Source organism: Petaurus breviceps, unplaced genomic scaffold, assembly GCF_028583685.1.
Source record: "Petaurus breviceps papuanus isolate PSGF00001 unplaced genomic scaffold, PetGlider_PUasm1.0 90879, whole genome shotgun sequence".
Classification (NCBI taxonomy): Eukaryota; Metazoa; Chordata; class Mammalia; order Diprotodontia; family Petauridae; genus Petaurus; species Petaurus breviceps.
This window is the reverse complement of record NW_027187368.1, coordinates 912,148-932,558: the sequence shown is the minus strand read 5'-3', so window position 1 is coordinate 932,558 and position 20,411 is coordinate 912,148. Positions and strand designations below refer to the sequence as shown.

The 20,411-nt window shown below is 37.1% G+C and overlaps 1 protein-coding gene across 4 annotated transcripts in view; it reads left to right on the top strand.

Annotated features, from left to right (window-relative positions):
• RABGAP1 (RAB GTPase activating protein 1) overlaps positions 1–20,411 on the top strand; it is a 215,354-nt gene that overhangs the window by 12,891 nt on the left and 182,052 nt on the right. For 3 of the 4 annotated variants that reach the window (XM_069073725.1, XM_069073726.1, XM_069073728.1), the window contains exon 2: positions 14,049–14,248. In XM_069073725.1, the coding sequence (XP_068929826.1) occupies positions 14,099–14,248 (150 nt within the window). In that variant the 5' untranslated portion in view covers positions 14,049–14,098. Of the gene's footprint in view, positions 1–3,500; positions 3,623–14,048; positions 14,249–20,411 lie in introns of those variants that run through there. The other variant, XM_069073727.1, reaches the window with a different exon arrangement.

Sequence of the window (20,411 nt, the reverse complement as noted above, 5' to 3'; positions counted from 1 at the left end):
ATTGATATTTTACAGACATAAATTTACAATAACCCTTCAAAGTAAACAGTGCAGAAGGGTACCCTCAGGAGAAAACTGAGACTAACAAAAAGTGTAGTAACTTGCCCTTAAGGTCACACAGCTCATAACAGAAGTACTCTTAAACCCTATGCTTTTTCCAGTGCACCACCCTAATTATTCTAAATTGCATCTATTTGGTGCCTTCCTCAAGAATATAAGCAAACCGGTTGTTTTTTTAATGCTGTGATATAGAATCATAAAATTTTCAAACTAGTAGGGACTTCAGAGGTCAAAATGTTAACTATTCAGTCTCCAAACATTTATTAAAGTACCAGCCACTGTGTTAAGTACTGAGAATAGAAACACAAAAATAAATCATCCCTTTTTTTCATGGACCTTAAACATTCTTTTTTTCCTTTTTTCTTTTTTTTTTTTTTAATTCTGACTTTAATCAACACCAGGTAAGATTAGCATTTCCATATATAATGCAAAACAGAGTGAGGATCAGTATTAAAACCACAAAGCTATATTATGGGCAACTTGCTTTTCTCCTTAAGCACATAATAAATTCAGTCTGTTATATCTAATGCTATCCTGTTTTTCTGTGTTTCTTACCTTTGTTTTATTCTTGTTTCTATATCTTTTTATATGTTTCAATGACCCTCTTTTTCTTTTTTTTCCTCCATTCTGGTAACCCTGTTACTAGTGGGCCCACCCCACCCCCATTTCAAATACCTTTCCAACATCCCTCACCAAATTGAAAGAAAATTAAAATCTTGGTGTTAGATATGTGTTGGCCATGTGCAAAGATATATAATTCCTCTGTACTTTGAATTCATCACTTTTCTGTCTGGAGTTGGATAATATTCTCTTTCAGTCTTTTGCAGTTGTGGTTGGTCATTGCATTAATCACAGTTGTTAAATCTTTTAGAGCTTTTTCTTTACAGGATATTCCCTGGGTCCTTTCTCTCTTCACTTTTACACTCCCATCATTTTATACAATTGTTTCCAGGTTTCTCTTCTTCATGCAAAATTTGTAATATATATGCCAAATATATAATGTAAAAAATGTATATTTAAAGCAATAATATTACATTGTGCTCACGTACCCTAATTTGCTTCCCCAACTGATGCCCTGCCCCTCTTATTTTCCAGTTCTTTGTCACTACCAAAAGAACTGCTGTAAGTATTTTCCTGTTTATGGGCCCTTTTCCTCTTTAATCTCTTTCAGTTATAGGTCTAGTAGTGGTATCACTGAGTCAAAGAGTACACATAGTTTAGTGGTTTTCTGGGTGGTTCTAAAATGCTTTCTAAAATGACTGGATCAGTTCACAGAAGGAGTTAATACTCAAATAGAAGAAATACGTGTATAAGTATGCACAGAATTAATCCAAGGTTGTTTTGAGAAGGAGGGGAGACTAGCAATTGGAGGGCGGGAGCAGAAATCAGGAAAGAATTCATGTAGAAAATGGCAAAGGAAAACAGGGATTCCAAAAATTGGAGATGAAGAAACAGTTCCAGGTAAGGAGTCAGCAAATACCAAAGCTAAAAACAAGCTATGGAACACTGTATGTGCAGAACATTGGATAATTCAATATGGCTAGATCACAGGAGAGGAATTGTGTAAGAAAACTGGGAAAGCATTTTTGCTGAGATTGTGAAGAGATCTAAATGTCAGACATCATTTCTTATCTTGCTTGGAGGATCTGCTCAAGTGCCACACCACATATACCCTTACCTGTTTCTCTAGCTATTAGTGGCCTTTCCTTTCTCAAATATTCCTAGAATATTTTGTTTTGTTTTTTATTACCCCCCCCCACTTGTATTATACTTATATCATGTAATGTTTTTGAGGGCAAAGGTTGTTTAGTTTTTGTGTTTACATCACTAAAGTCTTGTTCATAGTAGGCACTGAATATTGTTTATTTTTTGTTTGTAATTGAATTAAGAAAACTGAAGCTCAGAGAAATGAAATGGTTATTTAGTATCACAAGGTTGGTGGCAGTGGTGTTCCTGAAATCCAGGTCCTTTTGAATCCCTTTCTACTTCAATTTCTACAACTTGGGATGTAGTACTTCAGTCTTCTACAATTTACCAGATGTAGAGTAGCAGATTAGACAGCAGAGAATTAAGTAAATCATAAGGTTTTGAGCTCACAGGGACCTTAGACCCTCTAGTTCAGTTATCTATCTTATCTTCTCATAATTATTGCTGACCTTTCTACTTTTGAGTAGAGTTCTACACAATTTCAAACATACATGGAAACTGCGTACCTTTTCATGTGTAATTTTTTTGGTTTTGGTTTTGTATTTTACTCTAAAGAGCCTCCACCCTGCCTCAATTAAATCCAGTTCAATTGCAAGTCAAGATATCTTCAAGAACAAAGGAGAACAGCAACACTCTAAAGAGCCTATTAGTTGACAGTGAATCTTTTGCTTTGAAAAGTTTCACTTACATTTCCTGTAGTTTGGAATTTTCATTAAAAAAAATTTTATCTTGCTGGGCCCTTAAGACACATTTCTTTTTAGTTTTATTGAAGGAAAGCTATTCAAAAACAGAACTTTGAATTTAGGATCTCAGGAGCGGGGCATTGTGGTATAGGGGAAAGAATAGCTTTAAATCAATGGTAATGGGTTCAGATCCCAACTTTGACCACCTTCACCTATGTGACCTTCAGCAAATAACTTCTGGACCTCAGCTTCCTTATCTTGAAAACAAAGGGGTTGGGGCAGATCCCATACCTAGACTTTTGCTTGTGCTTACATAAATAGAATTTGTATATGCTTCATGATGAAGTAGAAAGAATATTTTTGTTATTGTTCAGTTGTGTCTGATTCTTCGTGACCCCATGGACGATAGCATGCTGTAATGGAAATGTAAATTTTAAAGATCTTCCCTGCCCCTAGGCTAATGTGCACCTGAAGCCTGGGGTGGGAGGCTTGTTTTTCAGTAGATACTTCTTGATTGGCCAGTGAGTCAATAAGGTTGTTACATTCTCTGAGCCAGGAGAAGGCTATATAAGCCCTGATGTGTAGCTTTGTTTTTGGGACTCACTTTGAGAAGTGTTCTGTGATTTGATCTGAATTCTGGGAAGCCGTTGTTGAGAGTCCCCCGGCTTTGAAAAACCCAGAATGTGGAAACCCAGATGTTGACTGGGTATGGATGTAATGGTTGGACAGTTTGGAAATCTGTCTACTTGATGATTCTGTCTTGATAATTATGCCTGTATACTTTAAGGTTCGGGGTGCTGACCGTTTCTCCTGAACAAGGTAAATGATATATGTCTGACTGATTAAAGTAAGCTTGTTAACCCATTTTGAGTTGCTTTCCTTTAACAAAGCAGATCCAAGAACCTGTGTGGGCAGCAAACCCTGAGGACGCGCTTGGGGTGCTTGCTGCTACACATGCCAGGCTATCTCTTGAAGTTTGTCCAAGGTCATGTTCTTTGTTTCCATGCTATCTAACCATCTCATCCTCTGCTGTTTCCTTTTCTTTTTGCTTTCAGTCTTTCCCAACATCAAGGTCTTTTCCAGTGAGTCCTATCTTCTCATTATGTGGCCAGAGTATTTAAACTTCAGCTTCAGTAGTTTGATTCCCCAGTGAAAAGTCTGAATTAATTTCTGTAAGTATTCACTAATTAGATCTTCTTGCTGCGCAAAGGAGTCTCCAAAGTCTCCTCTAGTACAACAGTTTGAAAGCATTGAATCTCCAGTGCTCAGCTTTCCTAATAATCTAACTCTTATAACCATACATGGCTTCTGGAAAAACCATAGCTTTGACTATAAGGATATCTCTGATTTTTGGTATGCTGTCCAAATTTGCCATAGCTTTCCTTCTAAAGAGCAAGTGTCTTTTAATTTCATGACTGCAGTCACTGTCTGTCTTGATCTTTGAGCCCAAGAATATAAAATCTAATGCTACTTCCATTTCTTCTCCCTCTATTTGCCAGGAAGTGATAAGACCAGTTGCCAACATCTTAGGTTTTTAATGTTAAGCTTCAAGCCACCTTTTACACTCTCTTCTTTTACCCTTATCAAGAGGCTTTTTAATTCTTCACTTTCTGCCCGCAAAATTGTATCATCTGCACATCTGTGTTTGTTAATATTTCTCCTGGCAAACTTATTTCCAGCTTTTGATTCATTCATCTTGGCATTTTGCATGATGTACTCTCTATATAAGTTAAATAAGGTAACGCTATTGTTGTACTACTTTTCCAGTTTTAAAACAGTTGTTCCATGTTCATTTCTGTTCCTTATTAGCCCACATACAGGTTCCTTACATGACAGGGGAGACAATCTGATACTCCCCTCTCTTTGAGGACTTGCCACATTTTGTTGTGATTCACACAGTCAGAGGCTTTAGTGTAGTCAATGAAACAGAAGTAGATGTTTTTCTGGAACTCTTCTTGCTTTCTCCATAATCCTGCAAATGTTGGCAATTTGGTCTCTAGTTCCTCTGCCTTTTTAAAAATCAGACTGCTCTTCTGATAATTCTAATTCACATATTGTTGAAGCATAGCTTGCCAGACTCTTGAACGTATGTTCAGAGATGCTTGCCAGCATGTGAAGTGAGTGCAGTTGTTCAGTAATTTGAATATTTCTTGGCATTGTCCTTCTTTAGATTAGGGCATGAGCTGATACTTTCTAATCCAGTGACCACTGTTGTGTTTCTAAATTTGCTGGCATATTGAGTGCAGCACTTTAGTTGCATCATCTTTTAGTGTTTTAAATAGCTCAACTGTAATTCCATCACCTCCCATTGCATCATTGTTAACAGTGCTTCATAAGGCCCACTTGACTTTATTCTCCAAGATATCTGGGTCTAGATCAGTATTATTGCTAATGAAAGGGGGCAGGATGAGAAAACAGCATGACATAATGGATTGATCACAAGTTTGTAATCTTTTGATTTGGAGTCTCAAGAGATCTCATAAGAAACTTGAAGTTGGAAGATCTGAGTTTGAAACTGTTCTCCGTGTCCACCCTCCCACCCTCCACTTCCCTCCTCACCCTTTTAGCAGAATGATCTTCTAACCTCTCTTACCCGTAGTTTCCTCATTTCTAAAATGAAGATAAGAGATGTACTACCTATCTTATAGGATTATTATGTGAAAAGCATGCCATAAACTGGCAGGTGTTAAAAGGTTAATAGTTTAAATGAGAATTAAATTGTTAGATATTTGTAAATAAAAACATTAAGAGAGTGACTAAATTTTATATGAACATTGTGTTTGTAGTTACCTTCATTTGAACCACAGATTTCTTATGCCCATGATGATATTATCTTTCTAATTTTTGTTGTGGATAAATAGAAGCATTTGGTTGGAGAATCCTCTGAAAGCTAAAATGAAACCTTCCTTTCATCTTAGGGAATTCAAAGGAACTAACCCTCAAATTCAGAGAAAGCTATATGCATGGTTCATAATCAATTGTGGTAGGAAGAAGGGAAGTTTTTCTATTAATTTCTTTAGATTCTGTCTTACCCTTCCCAGGGGAGAACTTTGCAAGAGATGTAAGCTTCAGGGACAGAAAAGATGTTGGCTACTTTAGTGGAATTTTGATATATGTTTTTCTTTCTACTGTTCAGTTTAAAGGATGACTATCAACAACCACAACCAGTTCTGTGTTTCTTCCTTTTTTTCTGTTCATATTCCATAAGTAATTTTAACTGCACTTATTTTTTTGGTTGAGTAGAAAGAATGTTAGAATGGAGAGTATAAGGTATGGGGAAGTCTCTGCCAAAGGAAACCATTGGCAGCTTTGTAATCCTTTTTAGGCTGTGGCCCAGTTCCGAACTTGATGGAAGAAAAACTGGGAGAAGCATTCATCATTCCCCTAACTTATTCTAACCATCTCTTTCCCCCATCCCCACAGCCCCAAAGATTTATATGTGTACACACACATAAACAGAATGTGAGTGTGCATGAGAGGGCATGATATAGTGAAATGAACACTAGGCAGGGAGTCAGGAGACCTGGGTTCAAGTCTTACCTCTGCCACTAGCTGTTGTGATCCGTGGCAAGTCACATTACCTCCCTACACCCTAATTTTCTCATTTTTCAAATGGAGGTTAGACTAGATTATCACTAAGGTTTCTTCCAGATATAACATTCTATGATTCTGATATTATCACATGCTGATGATCTGTATAACCTTGCACAAGTCATTGCATCTCCTTAGACTCACTAACATCCCTTCCTCATATATAGTTTCATATGCTTATATGTCCTAGTCACTTTCATTCCTATGACCACTGTACCCTTTGGGTCAAACATTAACAAAAAGATAAAAGGAAATCAAAACTGTTTTGACAAGCCAGGACCTGAAGATAATACTAATTTGTCCTGATGTACTGGTTAGAAAACAGTTTCTTATATCCATTTATCAACTTTATTCAATTCAGTTGTCAGGATCAACAAGATCTCCTTCAATTCAGTTAAGTCACACACATACACATATACATATGCGTATATGTAAAGCATTGTTTAGGTTAGTACCAGTTGTTTATTGCAATACTAGGCATTACATCTACAAATTATTTTCAATTCATTTCTTCCTAATACTTATTTCAGTGCATCTACTACAAACTTCCAGATTTTTTTTGTTGTTGTTGAGTTGTTTTTCAGTTGTGTCCACCTCTTCATGACTCCTGTTTGGGGTTTTTATTGGCACTGGAGTGGTTTACTGTTTCCATCTCCAGCTCATTTTACATATAAGGAACTGAGGGAAGCAGGTTTAAATGACTTACTCAGGATCACACAACTAGTAAGTGAGGCCAGAAGGTGAGTGTTTCTGATACCAGGCCTGGCACTCTAACTACTATACCACTTGGCTGCCCACCCATCTGTTCTTACCTTATGAGAAAAGTGATGTAGCATTAAGAATAGTAGTTCAGCTCTTTGATTAGCCTGGAGATAGTTATTCATAGAATTATAGGAGACTAGAAGTAAAAAGACCTTATCTATTTATATTTGAGTACATTTTAAGGAATCCCCATTTAGAAACTTAAGTTTTCACATCTTAGTTCTCTTTGGTGTTACTTTTTTACATATTGGACAGCCAAATATTACATTAACACAGCAGGTACATTTGGAAAATTAATAGTTGTGAATAAGAGCAAAGCCAATAAAGAAATCTTATCCTGAGATTTTGTCTTTATTAATAAATTAAAATTTCCCAGCTGCTATCTTTGTAAACCACTAAGTCCCAGAAGTATAGAATACCATATACTGGTCAAACCATATTTAGAACTGAAAGTGACCATAGCCCAATCCTCTCATTTTATAGATGAGGAAAATAGGTCCAGAGAAGTTAAGTAACCTGCATAATTATACATGTGACTTGTAATTATCAGAGCCGAGATCAGATAATGGGATCCTCTTATTCCATATCTCATATTTTCCACTGTCCCTTTCTCTCCCCCTACCCCTCATTGGGAGTCCTATGTTCAGTTCTAATCATCACATTTTTAGAAGAACATTGACATGTTGTAATAAGGGAGTATGATGAAAATAGAGACAGAACTGGACACCATGCCATATTATTGCCAGCTAACGGAGCTGAGATTATTTATCATAGAGAAGAAACTACTTATAGGTGCTTGATAGCTACCCCCACATATTTAGAGTTATCTCTTCCACATCACAACCTTCCTCATCACAGTTGTATACATATAACATCACACATGTATTGTGTGTTAGCATAATAAATTACATTGGAATTTTGAGGGAGTTTGTGGAAGCTGCAGATGACATGCAACGGCTAGCAGATCACATAGAAAAAAGTTTAGAAACTCAGAAGTGCATTAAATATATGTATATTGTATAATATCAACAAATTTTATCTTTTAATATCATAAATATACACAATTTCTTTTTTAAAGTTAAAGAAAAGAATGTGAAGACCAACAAGCGACACAAAAAGGCTAGTGTTTTTACTTAACATTGACTTACATATATATAAAACCTATGACCAAATACTTAACTCAGACTTTACAATAAGGTACTGTAAACACCCCATAAAAGAAAAAAGTCAAACTTCTTCTCTGGTACAAAGGGAGGGGCCAAAAAATTTTACATGGATTTTCCAGATCATGGATGGGGGCAGGGGAAGGTCTTGGTCATTTGGAATAAGGATTAGATTTTTCTTGCTTGAACTCCCGGAGTAGAACTTGGTACTATTGGTAGAAGTCACCGGGAGACAAATTTGCATTCAATAGCAAGAAAAGCATCCTAACAATGATAGCTATATGACTGTGGAATAAGCTGCCTGGAGAAATTTTGGATTCTTCCTGCTAAAAGTCTTCTGTTAAAAACATTATAACCAATTCTCTAGGGTATTGTAGAGCAGATTCCTTTTCAGAGAGACTTTGGGTCAGATGGTCTCTGACCTCTTTCATGACTGAGATTTTATAGGAAAGAACCTTATAACACTGAATATTAGAGTGACTCACATTTCCATAGCACTTAGAGGTTTACAAAGTGTTTTCCCCAAAACAATCCTGGGCTTTAAAAGCTAAACAGAGAAATTTTTATTTTACTTTAGGGGCAACATGAAGCCACTGAGTTGGTTGAATAGGGGAGAGACATGGTCAGATATCTGCTTAAAGAAAATGACTTTGGCAGGAATATATAAGATGAATTGGAGTGTTGAAAGACTTGAGGTGGAGGAACCAGTTAGGACCCTTTTGTGGTAGCCTAGGTGAGAGGTGGTGAGGACCTGACTAAGATGGTAGCTGTGTCAGTGGAGAAAAGGGGTTGTATGTGAAAGATGTTGTGAAGATAGAAATGACAGTATTTCACAACTGATTGATATGTGGAGTAGAGGAGACCAAGATAATGCCAAGGTTACAAACTTGGGAGACTAGGAGGATAGTGATCTCTTCGACTCATGTGGCTACCACTCTATTCCATGCTCATATTTAGTCCTAATGCAATATTCACAGTGCTGATGGTGACCATAAATATGCTGGCATAGTTCTCAATTGCAAAATATAGCAGACTCTCCATAGAAGGCAGAAGCAAAACATTTATTCAGACACCAGAAAGCCAAATCCATCGTAACACCAAAGAAGTTAATATACCATGACACAGCATAGAACCACACCATCCTTTAGCCCTCCCACAAACCAACACTCACAAGCCTACCTATCTCCCTGGATGCGTCCTCTCTCTCCCACCGTCTAGCTGATCTGACTCCCAGCTTCCTGTGGACTCTCCTCTACCCTTCAGCGGACTCTTCCCACCACAGGCTCCATTGTTTACATTCAGCATCTATTAGGGGACAGGGAAGGTCTTCAAATTCCCATTCCCATTACACCATATCACCTCTGTCCTATAATATTACAATAGTTTCCCTTTTTAAGAAATAAGAGTTTTATTTCTATCTTTTGTTTTTACATCCCCTACTTTTCTTCCTCTTCTCTTCCCAGAGCCATCCCTTATCATGAAATTTTTATGTGGAAGAAAGATCCAGCAGCACTAATCAGTGTTTTGTTTGTTTATTTTTTAAGCTGGTATTAAATGCAGTGCTCCACACCCATGGATCCTTACTTCTTTAAAGGACTTTGTGGTTGTTTTTTCATATATCTCTTTGGGGACAAATTTGGTCATTATTAATTTCTTAACATTCAGCTTTAATTGTTTTGTTTCTGTTATTTTAATTTACATTGTTATATAGCCTTTGTGTATATTTTTTCCTGTTTGTGCTTTCATTTTCACAATTTCTTTTTTTCTCGTTGTTGGGTTTTTGGCTTTTTATTGGAGGGGGAAAGGTAAGGCAATTTGGGTTAAATGACTTGCCCAAGGTCACACAGCTAGTATGTTAAGTGTTTGAGGCCAAATTTGAACTCAGGTTCTCCTGACTCGGGCTGCTACTCTATTCACTGTGCTACCTAGCTTCCCCTTTATTTTCATAATTTCTTTTAGCACATTAATATTCCATTAAGTTCACATAGCACATTTTGTTTAGTCATTCCCCGGTTAGTATCCAATTATTTGTTTCTGTTCTTTGCTGCCACAAAAATTACTGCCATAATTTTGAATTATTCAAAAAAAGTGATTAAAATGTCCAGCCATTTTACCTAGAAATTCTGCTATAGACCTATATCCAAGGTGATCATAGTTTTTGTTTTGTGTTTTGTATGCAGAAAAATTTTTGTAGTAACAAAGAACTGGAAACTAAATATAATGCTTATTTGTTGGGGAATGGCCAAACAAATTATGATACATGAATGTGATAGAATATTGTTCTGCTGCAAGAAATGACAACTGCTATGAATACAGAGAAGCATTAAAAGACTTATATAAATGGATGCAAAATAGAGTAAGCAGAGCCAAGAAACAATAATTGCAATGACTACAACATATAAATTGAAAGACCAACCATGACCAAAAAAATTAAAGATGAATGTTGCAAAATTTCAAAGCACAAGCATATCCCCAAAGAAGGGATATAAGAAGATGCTTCTCCCTGCTCATTTGTAGGGGGCAAAGGTGTAGAATATTGCATATATTGTCAGATTTTATTCAGTGTATTGATTAGTTTTGCTGGTTTATTTTTTCTTTAAAAAATTTATTATTGGTGGCACAGTAAATAGAGCACCAGCCCTGGAGTCAGGAGGAACTGAGTTCAAATCCAGCCTCAGACACTTAACATTTACTAGCCGTGTGACCTTGAGCAAATCACTTAACCCCAATTGCCCTGCCTTCCCCCCTTCAGAAAAAAAAAAAATTATTATTATATAGACCAGTTCTCTGGGAAGGGGGCAGGGAAGATGGAAAATTTTGACATAAAAACAAAAGATATCAATGTTTTTTTAAGTGATGTCATAAATATTTGGGTGTTTCTTTTCATGGTTTATATCCTTGGTCAATAGGCCTAGTAGTGGAATCTCTGTCAAAGGGTTTGTACATTTTAATTGTATTCTTTGCAAATTTCAAATGCAGTAGTCTTTTAATTGGTCTGCTGACCTCATCTCCCCCTTTTCCAATCTATCTTCCACATAGATGACTAATTGATATTCTTAAATTATAAGTCACAATGTCACTCCCCTCTTCAAAAAGTTCTAGTGGTTCCCTATTAAGAATAACAATGATGGCTAACATTTATATACACTTACTACCGTGTTTCCCCGATAATAAGACACTGTTTTATTAATTTTTTTGGACAGAAAAACACCAGAGGGCTTATTTTCAGGGGAGGGCTTATTTTAATGAACATTGACAGCAATTTTAATAAACAGGTAAATGTGAACAAAAAAATGTACCTTTATTCAATAAGCAAATCACTGGGGAAGAACAGGATGACACGCTCACTACTGCAGCTCTGATTGGATGCAGCTCGGAGCGCGGCGTGCGTTTCACCCGGGGGGGACGGTGCATGCAGAGGGTACCGTAATGTAGCATGTAGCACAGGGGATCACGTTCACTTCAGTAGCAATCTCAATAGGGCTTATTTTCGGGGGAGGGCTTATTTTAGAGGAATCTTACACAGTAAGGGGAGGGCTTATTTTTGGGATAGGTCTTATTATCGGGGAAACACGGTATGTGCCAGGTACTCAATTGTTGTCTCATTTGATCTTCATAACAGCCCTGGGAAGTAGGTGCTATTATTATCCCCATGAGGTTAAGTGATTTGCCCAGGGTCACATAGATAGCAAGTATTTGAGGCCATATTTGAACTCAGGACTTTCTGACTTCCAGGCCCAGCACTCCATCCACTGCACCACAATTACACAATTACCTCTGGGATCAAATATAATCTAGTCTATTTGGCTTTTAAGACCCTTTATGAATTGGCCCTGGGCTTCCCTTCCAGCCTTATTATTCAGTACCCTTTCCTTCTTGCTAATCTTCACATACAACATACTACCTTCCATGTCTGTGATTTTCCACCAGCTCTTTCTCATCCATAAAATGTGCTCTCTCTTCATTCCTACCTCATAGAATCCTTTGTTTCCTCCAAAACTCAGCTCAAGTGCCAAATTCTACATAAAGTCTTTTCTGATTCTCCTAGTTGTTCATGCCTTCCCTTCCCATTCATTACCTTGTATTTCTTTTGTATATACTTATTTATGCACGTAAAGTCTCCTCTCATAGAATATAAGCTTCCTGATGATAGGACTTTCATATTTGTTTTGGGTGAGCCTAACTTAGGACTTGACAGAGTAGGCCTTTAATAATTACTTGTTGACTATTAGCCACTAATTTGGCAACCAGATTGAGAAGTTTGCACAAGGTATATTTCAGTATTTCCTAAGATTACTCATTTCAATAAAGGTGGGTACTCCTTTTGTAGATGAGTCTACTTTATGAGATGGGCTTCATGATCTAAAGTAGCCATAAAGATTCATCACTTTCTGCTGAAGACCATCGCCAAACCTAGCTAGGTTTGTCCTCAGAAAAGACACACATTCTCTTGCTAGGCTCATATTCAGATCCTTTCCAGATAGACATAGGGTCCACCAAAGTTCACACTTCCTTATCAAAGCCTGAAAAACCTCAGGGGCATCTCCATGATAGGATCCAGCACTGAAATTGTGGTTCAGTTCCCATTTCCTTTATTTCAAAGAAAAGTATTATTGTAAGTTGCTTGTGAATATCAAACCAGTTTGACTGTGGAGAACGTTGTGGATTTATGGAGTTTATGTTTTAAAGTAGGGCTTCAGTGATACAAAACATTCCAGGGGGATAGTGAGGAAGGAAGGTGGAGGTGGGAATCAGCTTATAAATTCGCAGGGTAAATAACTTCCTTTTCATAAGTTACACACATCTTTTTACTTTTCGTTTGAGAATGTATTATAGAAATATTTTATCATGGTTTTGGAGGTGGAAATGAACCTGCTGGTCATTTAGTTTAACCCCTTCATTTTGCACATAAGCAAATGAGGCCTCAAGAGGTTAACTTGCCCAAGGTCACACAACTAGTAAATGACAATTATTATTTGAACCCTTGTCTCATAACTCTATACCAAGCAGTCTCTTTCTGAAAAACATCTTATATTGAGTTAAGTTCCAAGAAACTAATGGGTTTGGAGTTTGTGTTATGAATACACTTGTTATTTATCAAAATGACCCCAGGCTTCAAAACCTTTGGGTGTTTTCCTTTTGTGTTTACCTCTTTTGGTTTTAACATGAAATTGTGGTTCAGTTCCCATTTCCTTTATTTCAAAGAAAAGTATTATTGTAAGTTGCTTGTGAATATCAAACCAGTTTGACTGTGGAGAACGTTGTGGATTTATGGAGTTTATGTTTTAAATCTAGTGACTTTTGTTAATTTAGCATTTTAGAAATAGATTTTTAAGTTAACAAGAATTTCATTTCCATCCCACCTTCCCTTCATTGGGAAAATTAAAAGGGAATAACAAAACCCATGCAACATGTCAGGCAAAATAAATTCCCACATTGGCATGTCCAAAAAATAGGATGTCTTATTCTTCAATTTGAGTCCATCACCTCTCTTTTGTGGAGGTGGTTATCATGTTTCATGGATCCTCGAAAATCAAGGTTGCTCATTGTATTGATTTCAGTTTTTCAGTCTTTCAGAATCATTTACATTTACGATGTTGTTATTGAATAAGAAGTAGAAAGTTTTAGTTCTGTGTTTTATTATGCACAGAGTCAGAAAATAGAATTTGTAGCCTATGCTCAATGAATTATCCTAGGTAGGCAGAGCTCTCTCAAATGGATTGTACATTTTTTTGAAGTCCAAAATATTGGGGTACTGCATGACAACATTTTTTTTCATTATCTAGAAGAGTGAATCAATTATTCTAAGCAGTAATAGCCCTGAAAAATTTTTTTAAAGAAGACATATTTCTTTTAAGAATTTACTTATGTGCTTTATAGATATCAATGCAATGTTAGTTATAGAAAGGAACTTGAATATTAAATATGAAACAAAATTTGAATAAAAATCATTAGACATCATATTTGTTGTTGTCAGGTTAGTTATACTGTCAGAATTTTATTTTTCTAATTCCTGGCTTCTTGGGGCATCAATTTTTGGGAAGACTTCTATATAAAGATCTTTATGATTTTTGTTTTTCAGGAGTTTTTGAAATATTTAATCATTCATGAGTTGAGCTTCCTTCTTGAGTCATGGATGACAAGGCCTCTGTTGGGAAAATCAGTGTCTCTTCAGACTCAGTATCAACTCTTAACAGTGAAGATTTTGTCTTGGTTTCCAGGCAAGGGGATGAAACACCATCTACAAATAATGGTAGTGATGATGAGAAAACAGGACTGAAGGTAAGAATTCTGACCTTGAATTTATTATTCTTTCCTCTAATTGAAACTTACACTTTGCAGTTTGACTTGAAAACATTGAAATTTATTTCTTTCGTCAGTAAGTTTCTTTTCCATGGAAGTGGATTTCATAGAATTTGTATTTGATTAAAGACTTCCTTATAGATATTTTTCTGCTTAATCTTATAGTAGTCATAACTGTTTATCAAAATCTCTTGTTGCAAGATAAACATTTGTGTTGTCTTAGCATTTTTGTGACTCCTATAGTGATAATAGCTCATATTTATATGGTGTTTTACTGGTTAGACAGTGGTTTCCTCCCAGAAACTACTTATTTAACATTTTTGTTTATAACTAAGTAGAAATCATTCCTTCTGCCCCCTGTAGTGCTCTCACCACCACCACCAGTTTACATAAGGAAGCTGAGGCTCAAGAAGCTAATGGCTTAGGAGGGTCAGCAGAAGGACAGATACTGCAGTCTAGGTCTTCTGCATCCCACATCTGGCCTTCTTTCTAGGCCAAGCAGCCCTGCTGTGCATGAAGAAGATCTGGGAGGAAAGTATTTGTTTTCTTTGGGGCCTAATATGTCTTCCATAAGGGCAGTGCCAGGCCAGCAGTACTATTTTTTAAATTAAGTTTAAGTATTACTAAAATAAATATCTGACCTTTTGACCACTTATATTTACTTTACCTTTGCCATGCAACCGTTTCCCTTTTTCTCACATGCCTTTGCCATCTTGCTTCTGGGGGTTACAAAGAATGGCAGTTGTGTTAACCATGTTGTGCTCATGGGTAGAGTTGACAGGGATATCAGATGTCATCTAAATCCACTCCTTGTGTTATAGATAAAGAAACTAAGGCCCAGAAAGATGAAGTGACTTGCCAGAGTCACACAGCTAACAAATAACACAGGCAGGATGTGAACACATGTCCTCTGATCTCAGATGCAGCTCTCTTTTGCCATTCTTACCACCATCAAAAAAGATCTTTCCTTCTAAGTATCAACAATTTGGCTCTCTGGTTTCTTTTATTTGAAAGTTTCTCTTCAAGAAAAACAGTACTTTGGGACAGCTAGGTGGCACAATGAATAGAGCCCTGGCCCTGGAGTCAGGAGGACCTGACTTCAAATCTGGCCTCAGACACTTAAAACAAAGACTAGTCATGTGACCTAAGGCAAATCACTTAACCCCAATTGCCCTACCTTCCCCTCTCCAAAAGGCAAAACAAAAACAAAACAGTACTTGAGGAAACATAGTACAGTAACTTATTGAGCTGAATTTATTAAATTCTGGCAGATAGAACACCAGGCCTAGGGTCAGAAAGACCTGAGATTAAATCTGGTCTCTTAACTATATGTCCTTAGGAGCATACTTTGCCTCTATTTGCCTTAGATTCTCCATCTATGAAATGGGGATAATAATAGTACCTGCCCCCCAAGCTTGTTGTGAGGATCAAATGAGATATTTGTAAAAGCACTTAGCATAGTCCCAGGCACTAGATAAATGTTGTTATTATTAAGGTTGGAAATAGTACATATAATCATTTTAATTTGTTGCCCTTCCCTACCTGAGGAGTATCTTATTAAGTGCCTCCTGTGTGCACCATGCTAAGTGCTAGGGAAACAAAAATAGGCAAAAGACAGGCCCTGCTCTCAGGGAGCTAACTGGCTAATGAGGAAAGACAATAACAAATAAATATGTACAAGTAAGTTTTATACAAGATAAATAGAAGTAATTAGGAGAAGGAAGGAACTAGAATTAACAGTTAGGAAAAGGCTACATGTAGAAGATAGGATTTTAGCTGGGACTTAAAGGAAGCCAGTAAGAGATATTAGGGGAGAGCATTGGCAGGCATGGGTGATAGCCAGAAAAAATGTTCACAGCCCAGATATGGAGTATCTTGTTCTTGGAAGAGCAAGGAGGCCGGTTTTACTGGATCAGAGAGTACATGATGAGGAGTAAGGTATAAAAAGACTGAAAGGGGGGAGGAGGCCAGGTTATGAAGGTCTTTGAATACCAAACAGATTTTTTTATTTGATCCTGGGGTCGATAGGGAGCCACTAGAGTTTATTGAGTAGGGGAGTGACATAGTTAGACCTGCCCTTTAAGAAAATCATTTTGGTGGCTTAAGGGAGAATGGAATGGAGTGAACTCATCTACCAGCAGACTTTTGCACTAGTCTAGGCATGAGGTGATGAGGGCCTGTACCAGAGTGATGGCAGTATCAGAGGAGAGAAGGAGGCATATTCTGAAGATGTTGCAGAGGTGAAATCAACATTCAACAACTTGGATAAGGGAGGTGAGAGATGGTCAAGAATGTCACCTAGGCATGAGCCTAAGAGACTGAAAGTATGATGGTACCCTCTACAGTAATAGGAAAGTTAGGAGGTGAGAGTTTAGAAAGAAAAATGAGTTCATTTTAGGACATGTTGAGTTTTATATGTCTGTTTGATATCTAGTTCAGATGTCTGAAAGGTAGTTGGAGTTGTGAGATTGGAGATCAGCAGAGAAGTTGGGATAGTATAGTATTTGAGAATCATCATCATAAAGATAATAATTAAATTCTTGGAAACTAATTGAGATCACCAAGGGAAAAGGGAGGCTAGGACAAAAACCCTAGGATTTCTAACTCATAGTTAGCAGGTCTGATCTGGATGGGGATCCAGCAGAGGAGAATGAGGAGCAGTCAGATAATGGGAAGAGAAGTAGTGTCCTAAAAAACAAGGGAGAAGAGAGTATCAAAGAGGAGTGGGTGATCACAATGTCAGAAGTTTCAAAGATGTCTCAGAGAATGAGGATTGAGAAAAGACCATTGGACTTGTTAATTTCATTGGCAACTTAGGAGAAAGTTTCAGTGGAATGATGAATTTGGAAGCCCAATTATAAGGGGTTAAGAAGAGAGTGAGAGGAGAGAAAATGTATTGTACACAGCCTTTTCAAGAAGTTTAGCTATAAAGAACAAAAGAGATATATGGCAGTAGCAGGGATAGAAGGATCAAGTGAGAGTTGTTTTCCTCCCCAGAAAGGGCAAAGGCAAAGTATGCTCCTAAGGACAAAACATGTTTGTAGGTGGTAGGCAAGGAACTAGTAGACAGGGAGAGATTGAAAATAATTGATAGAGTAGGGATAACAGAGGAGGAAGTCTGTTGGAGGAGTCTGGATGGACTGAGATCACTCTAGCGCAGGTAAGGAGGGAGGTTATCCTTGTTAAGGAGTAAGGCCACCTCTCCTCATGTGAGACAAGGGTAAACAAGGAGACAGTGGCAGAAGTCATAGGAGATGATGAAGAGGGGAGAAGAGAAAGCTCATAACAAGTTACCTTAACTTTTTCTGAAAATATGAGACAAGGCTTTTAGCTGAGAGAGTTGGGAGGAAGAGGGAGCCATGAGAGGTTTGAGGACAAATGAAAAAGTTTGGAAGAGCTGCCTGAAATAGTGACTTGATGAAACAGAGGTATACATAGGATTGCCTAGCAGCAGTGAGGTCCCAGTTGAGATTGTGTAACATAAATTTGTAGTGGGCCCAGTAAGAATGGTTACTTGGTTTTCTTCATCTTCCTTCAGCGCTCATGTGTATGAGTAAAGGCAGTAGATGATGGGAGTGATCCAGGGATGCTTGGCAGGGTATAATCAGCAAAATGATAAGGGGTCTAGAACCTGAAGAGAAGAGAACAGTATAGAATTGAATCAGCTCACCAAAGAGTCAAGCTGGGGAAAAGAGTAGAGAGCCAAATGCAGGAAATGTGACCTGGGAGAGAATTGAGGGCTCATGGGATAGAGATCACAATGTGGGACAGAGTAGAGCTTGATAAGGGAAGGCAGAGAGGTGGAGAGTCAGTCGATTATGTTCAGGTAAGGAGACATTGGAATTGTTGGACATTCGTGAATGATCAAGGGTATGACTACCTTTGTGTTTGGCTGAAGTGAGTAGAGAGGAATAGGTCATGTGAAGTGAGTTGAAAGAAGAAAACTAAGGGTGTTTGAGGGAGAGTGAATATTTGTAGATAAATCAATAGGAATGTCATCTAAATCTCTGAATTAGCTACTAAAGAGTCCTAAGGGAACTTTTCTTGCTTCACCATGAATCTGGCTTTTATAAGGAAGATAAATTTCTATTTAATAGAATGTAAATTGATTCTAGAACTCTCCAATTACAGTTGTATTTCCTCAAGTGTTTTTATGTCAGAGAAGTAGAATTTTTCTGGAACTAATAAAGACTCAAAATATCTGGTGTGATCTATGTGGAAGAGTTGGAAAATTGATTGAGCCACAGGTGATCTTGAGGTAGTGTCTGTCACTAAAGAAATGTTTGGTAGGTTTGGGGAGCATCTTACAGGAGACATTCATTTGTATATCTTTATTTGTGTTACCATCCTGGATGCAGATTCCTTTAGTATGAAGAGCCTAGAGCCAAGGTTCAGAAAATCTGAATTCAATCACACTGCTATCAGTTAGGGAATTTTAGGCAAGTTACTCCCTTTCTCTGGGTCTTTTTTTTTTTTCAGCTCTGAAATGAGGTGATCATACTGCGTTATTGACAGTTTATATTCTAAGCAATATTTCAGTATTCACATACTGATTCTTGTGAAGGTGGAGGACAGTAGGCAAGACTTTTGGAGTATCTTATGTGAAGGCCAGATATTTTTAAATGGATATATTTGCTTTTTCTTTAACATGCACAAAATAGATTTTACAAATTTTAGGGCTCAAAGCTCCCAACATAAGGTCTTGTATTTGTACCCCCTTTATCTTTCTGCACATGTTCATAGTTGTGGCAACATTGTTATTACTAGCAGGGCCAGAAACTTTTGTGAGACAAAATGTAAGGAGAGAACTTACATCATTTACTTGCTATGGCCAGGATTGTTGTGAAAAAGGTGAAGGCACTTTCAAGTGCTAAATAAATGTAAGCAATAGTTGTTATTAATAACTTGTCAAAGCCTCAGTTTCTTTGTAAAATGAGGCTACATATACTCCATATTTCATAGAAGTATAAGAAAAAATGATTTGTATATATCTCAGAATTATTGGTGTACTGTTTTTATCATTTTTCTTTTATTTATTATTTATTTCATTATTTTTAAGAGGCAGAGACATAATAGCATGGCAGTAGTACTACTAACCTCTTCCCCTTTCTGTTTCATAGGATTATGAAGAGGATTAAATTATTATCTGTACAAGTGTTTTGGGCTTAGCATTTTGAAATCTGGAATGGTTCTGTTTGGTTGAATTTCAAGTTTAGTTTAATTCATCAGAATTCATTCCTCAGGAAGATAGTCTCTACCCCCTCTTCAGAGGTCTGGCTCTGTAGTCTAGTAAGGGCTTACTGTTTTGGAATTGTTACTACTAAAAATTTAAATAATTTCTTCTTTAACAAGCATTTTGCCAGCCCATATCAAGAATGAAGATATTCCTTCAAACGAGGGTGAAAAAAAGCAACAATCTAAGAGAATATTGTCTCAGTGATCTCTTTATGTCCAATGCCCTTAAAATTTAGCTACCACCTGCTGGTGATTCCTAGGAGATTCAAGTCTATTAGAGAATATTAATGCCCTCCACTCAGAACATACTGAGTTTTCTGTCCTGAGAAGTTAAACAAAGAGAATTGTTAGTTGAAAGAAAGTTCTCCAAGCTTAATGAAAATAAAGAAACAGGAATAGAAGTCATCTCCTCCCACCTAGAAATGCCTAAATCAGCATTTCCCAAGCTGTTCCCAGAACTCTTATGTTTAGCTTAAAATGACTAGGGATTCAGATCTGGCAAAATTTTCCCTCTAAATATGAAATTATTTTTTTACTTTGGACTTGTGATCTCCTTGGTTTGGGTACTTCTACTGGTACAGATTTAGTGCCTCTAAACTATTTTGTCCAAGTAAATTCTCTGTGAAGGACCTACCCAAAGTGCTGCATGCCTTTTGGTTCTTTTAATATTTTATGGCTCATTACACAAGGTATCCATTTATTATTCCCTCCCATTTCATTTTCCAGCCTCCATGTGCTTGGTATCTTTTGCATTGTTACCCTATGGATCACCTATGATTTACGAATATTCCAAGATGGTGATGGCTCGTACCACACAGTTATTTAATATCACGAGGCAAATATTAGTTTTTAAAAGGCTGTTCAGTTTTTTGTTTTATTTTTGTTTTTCATGGAAGTTGGGAGACAA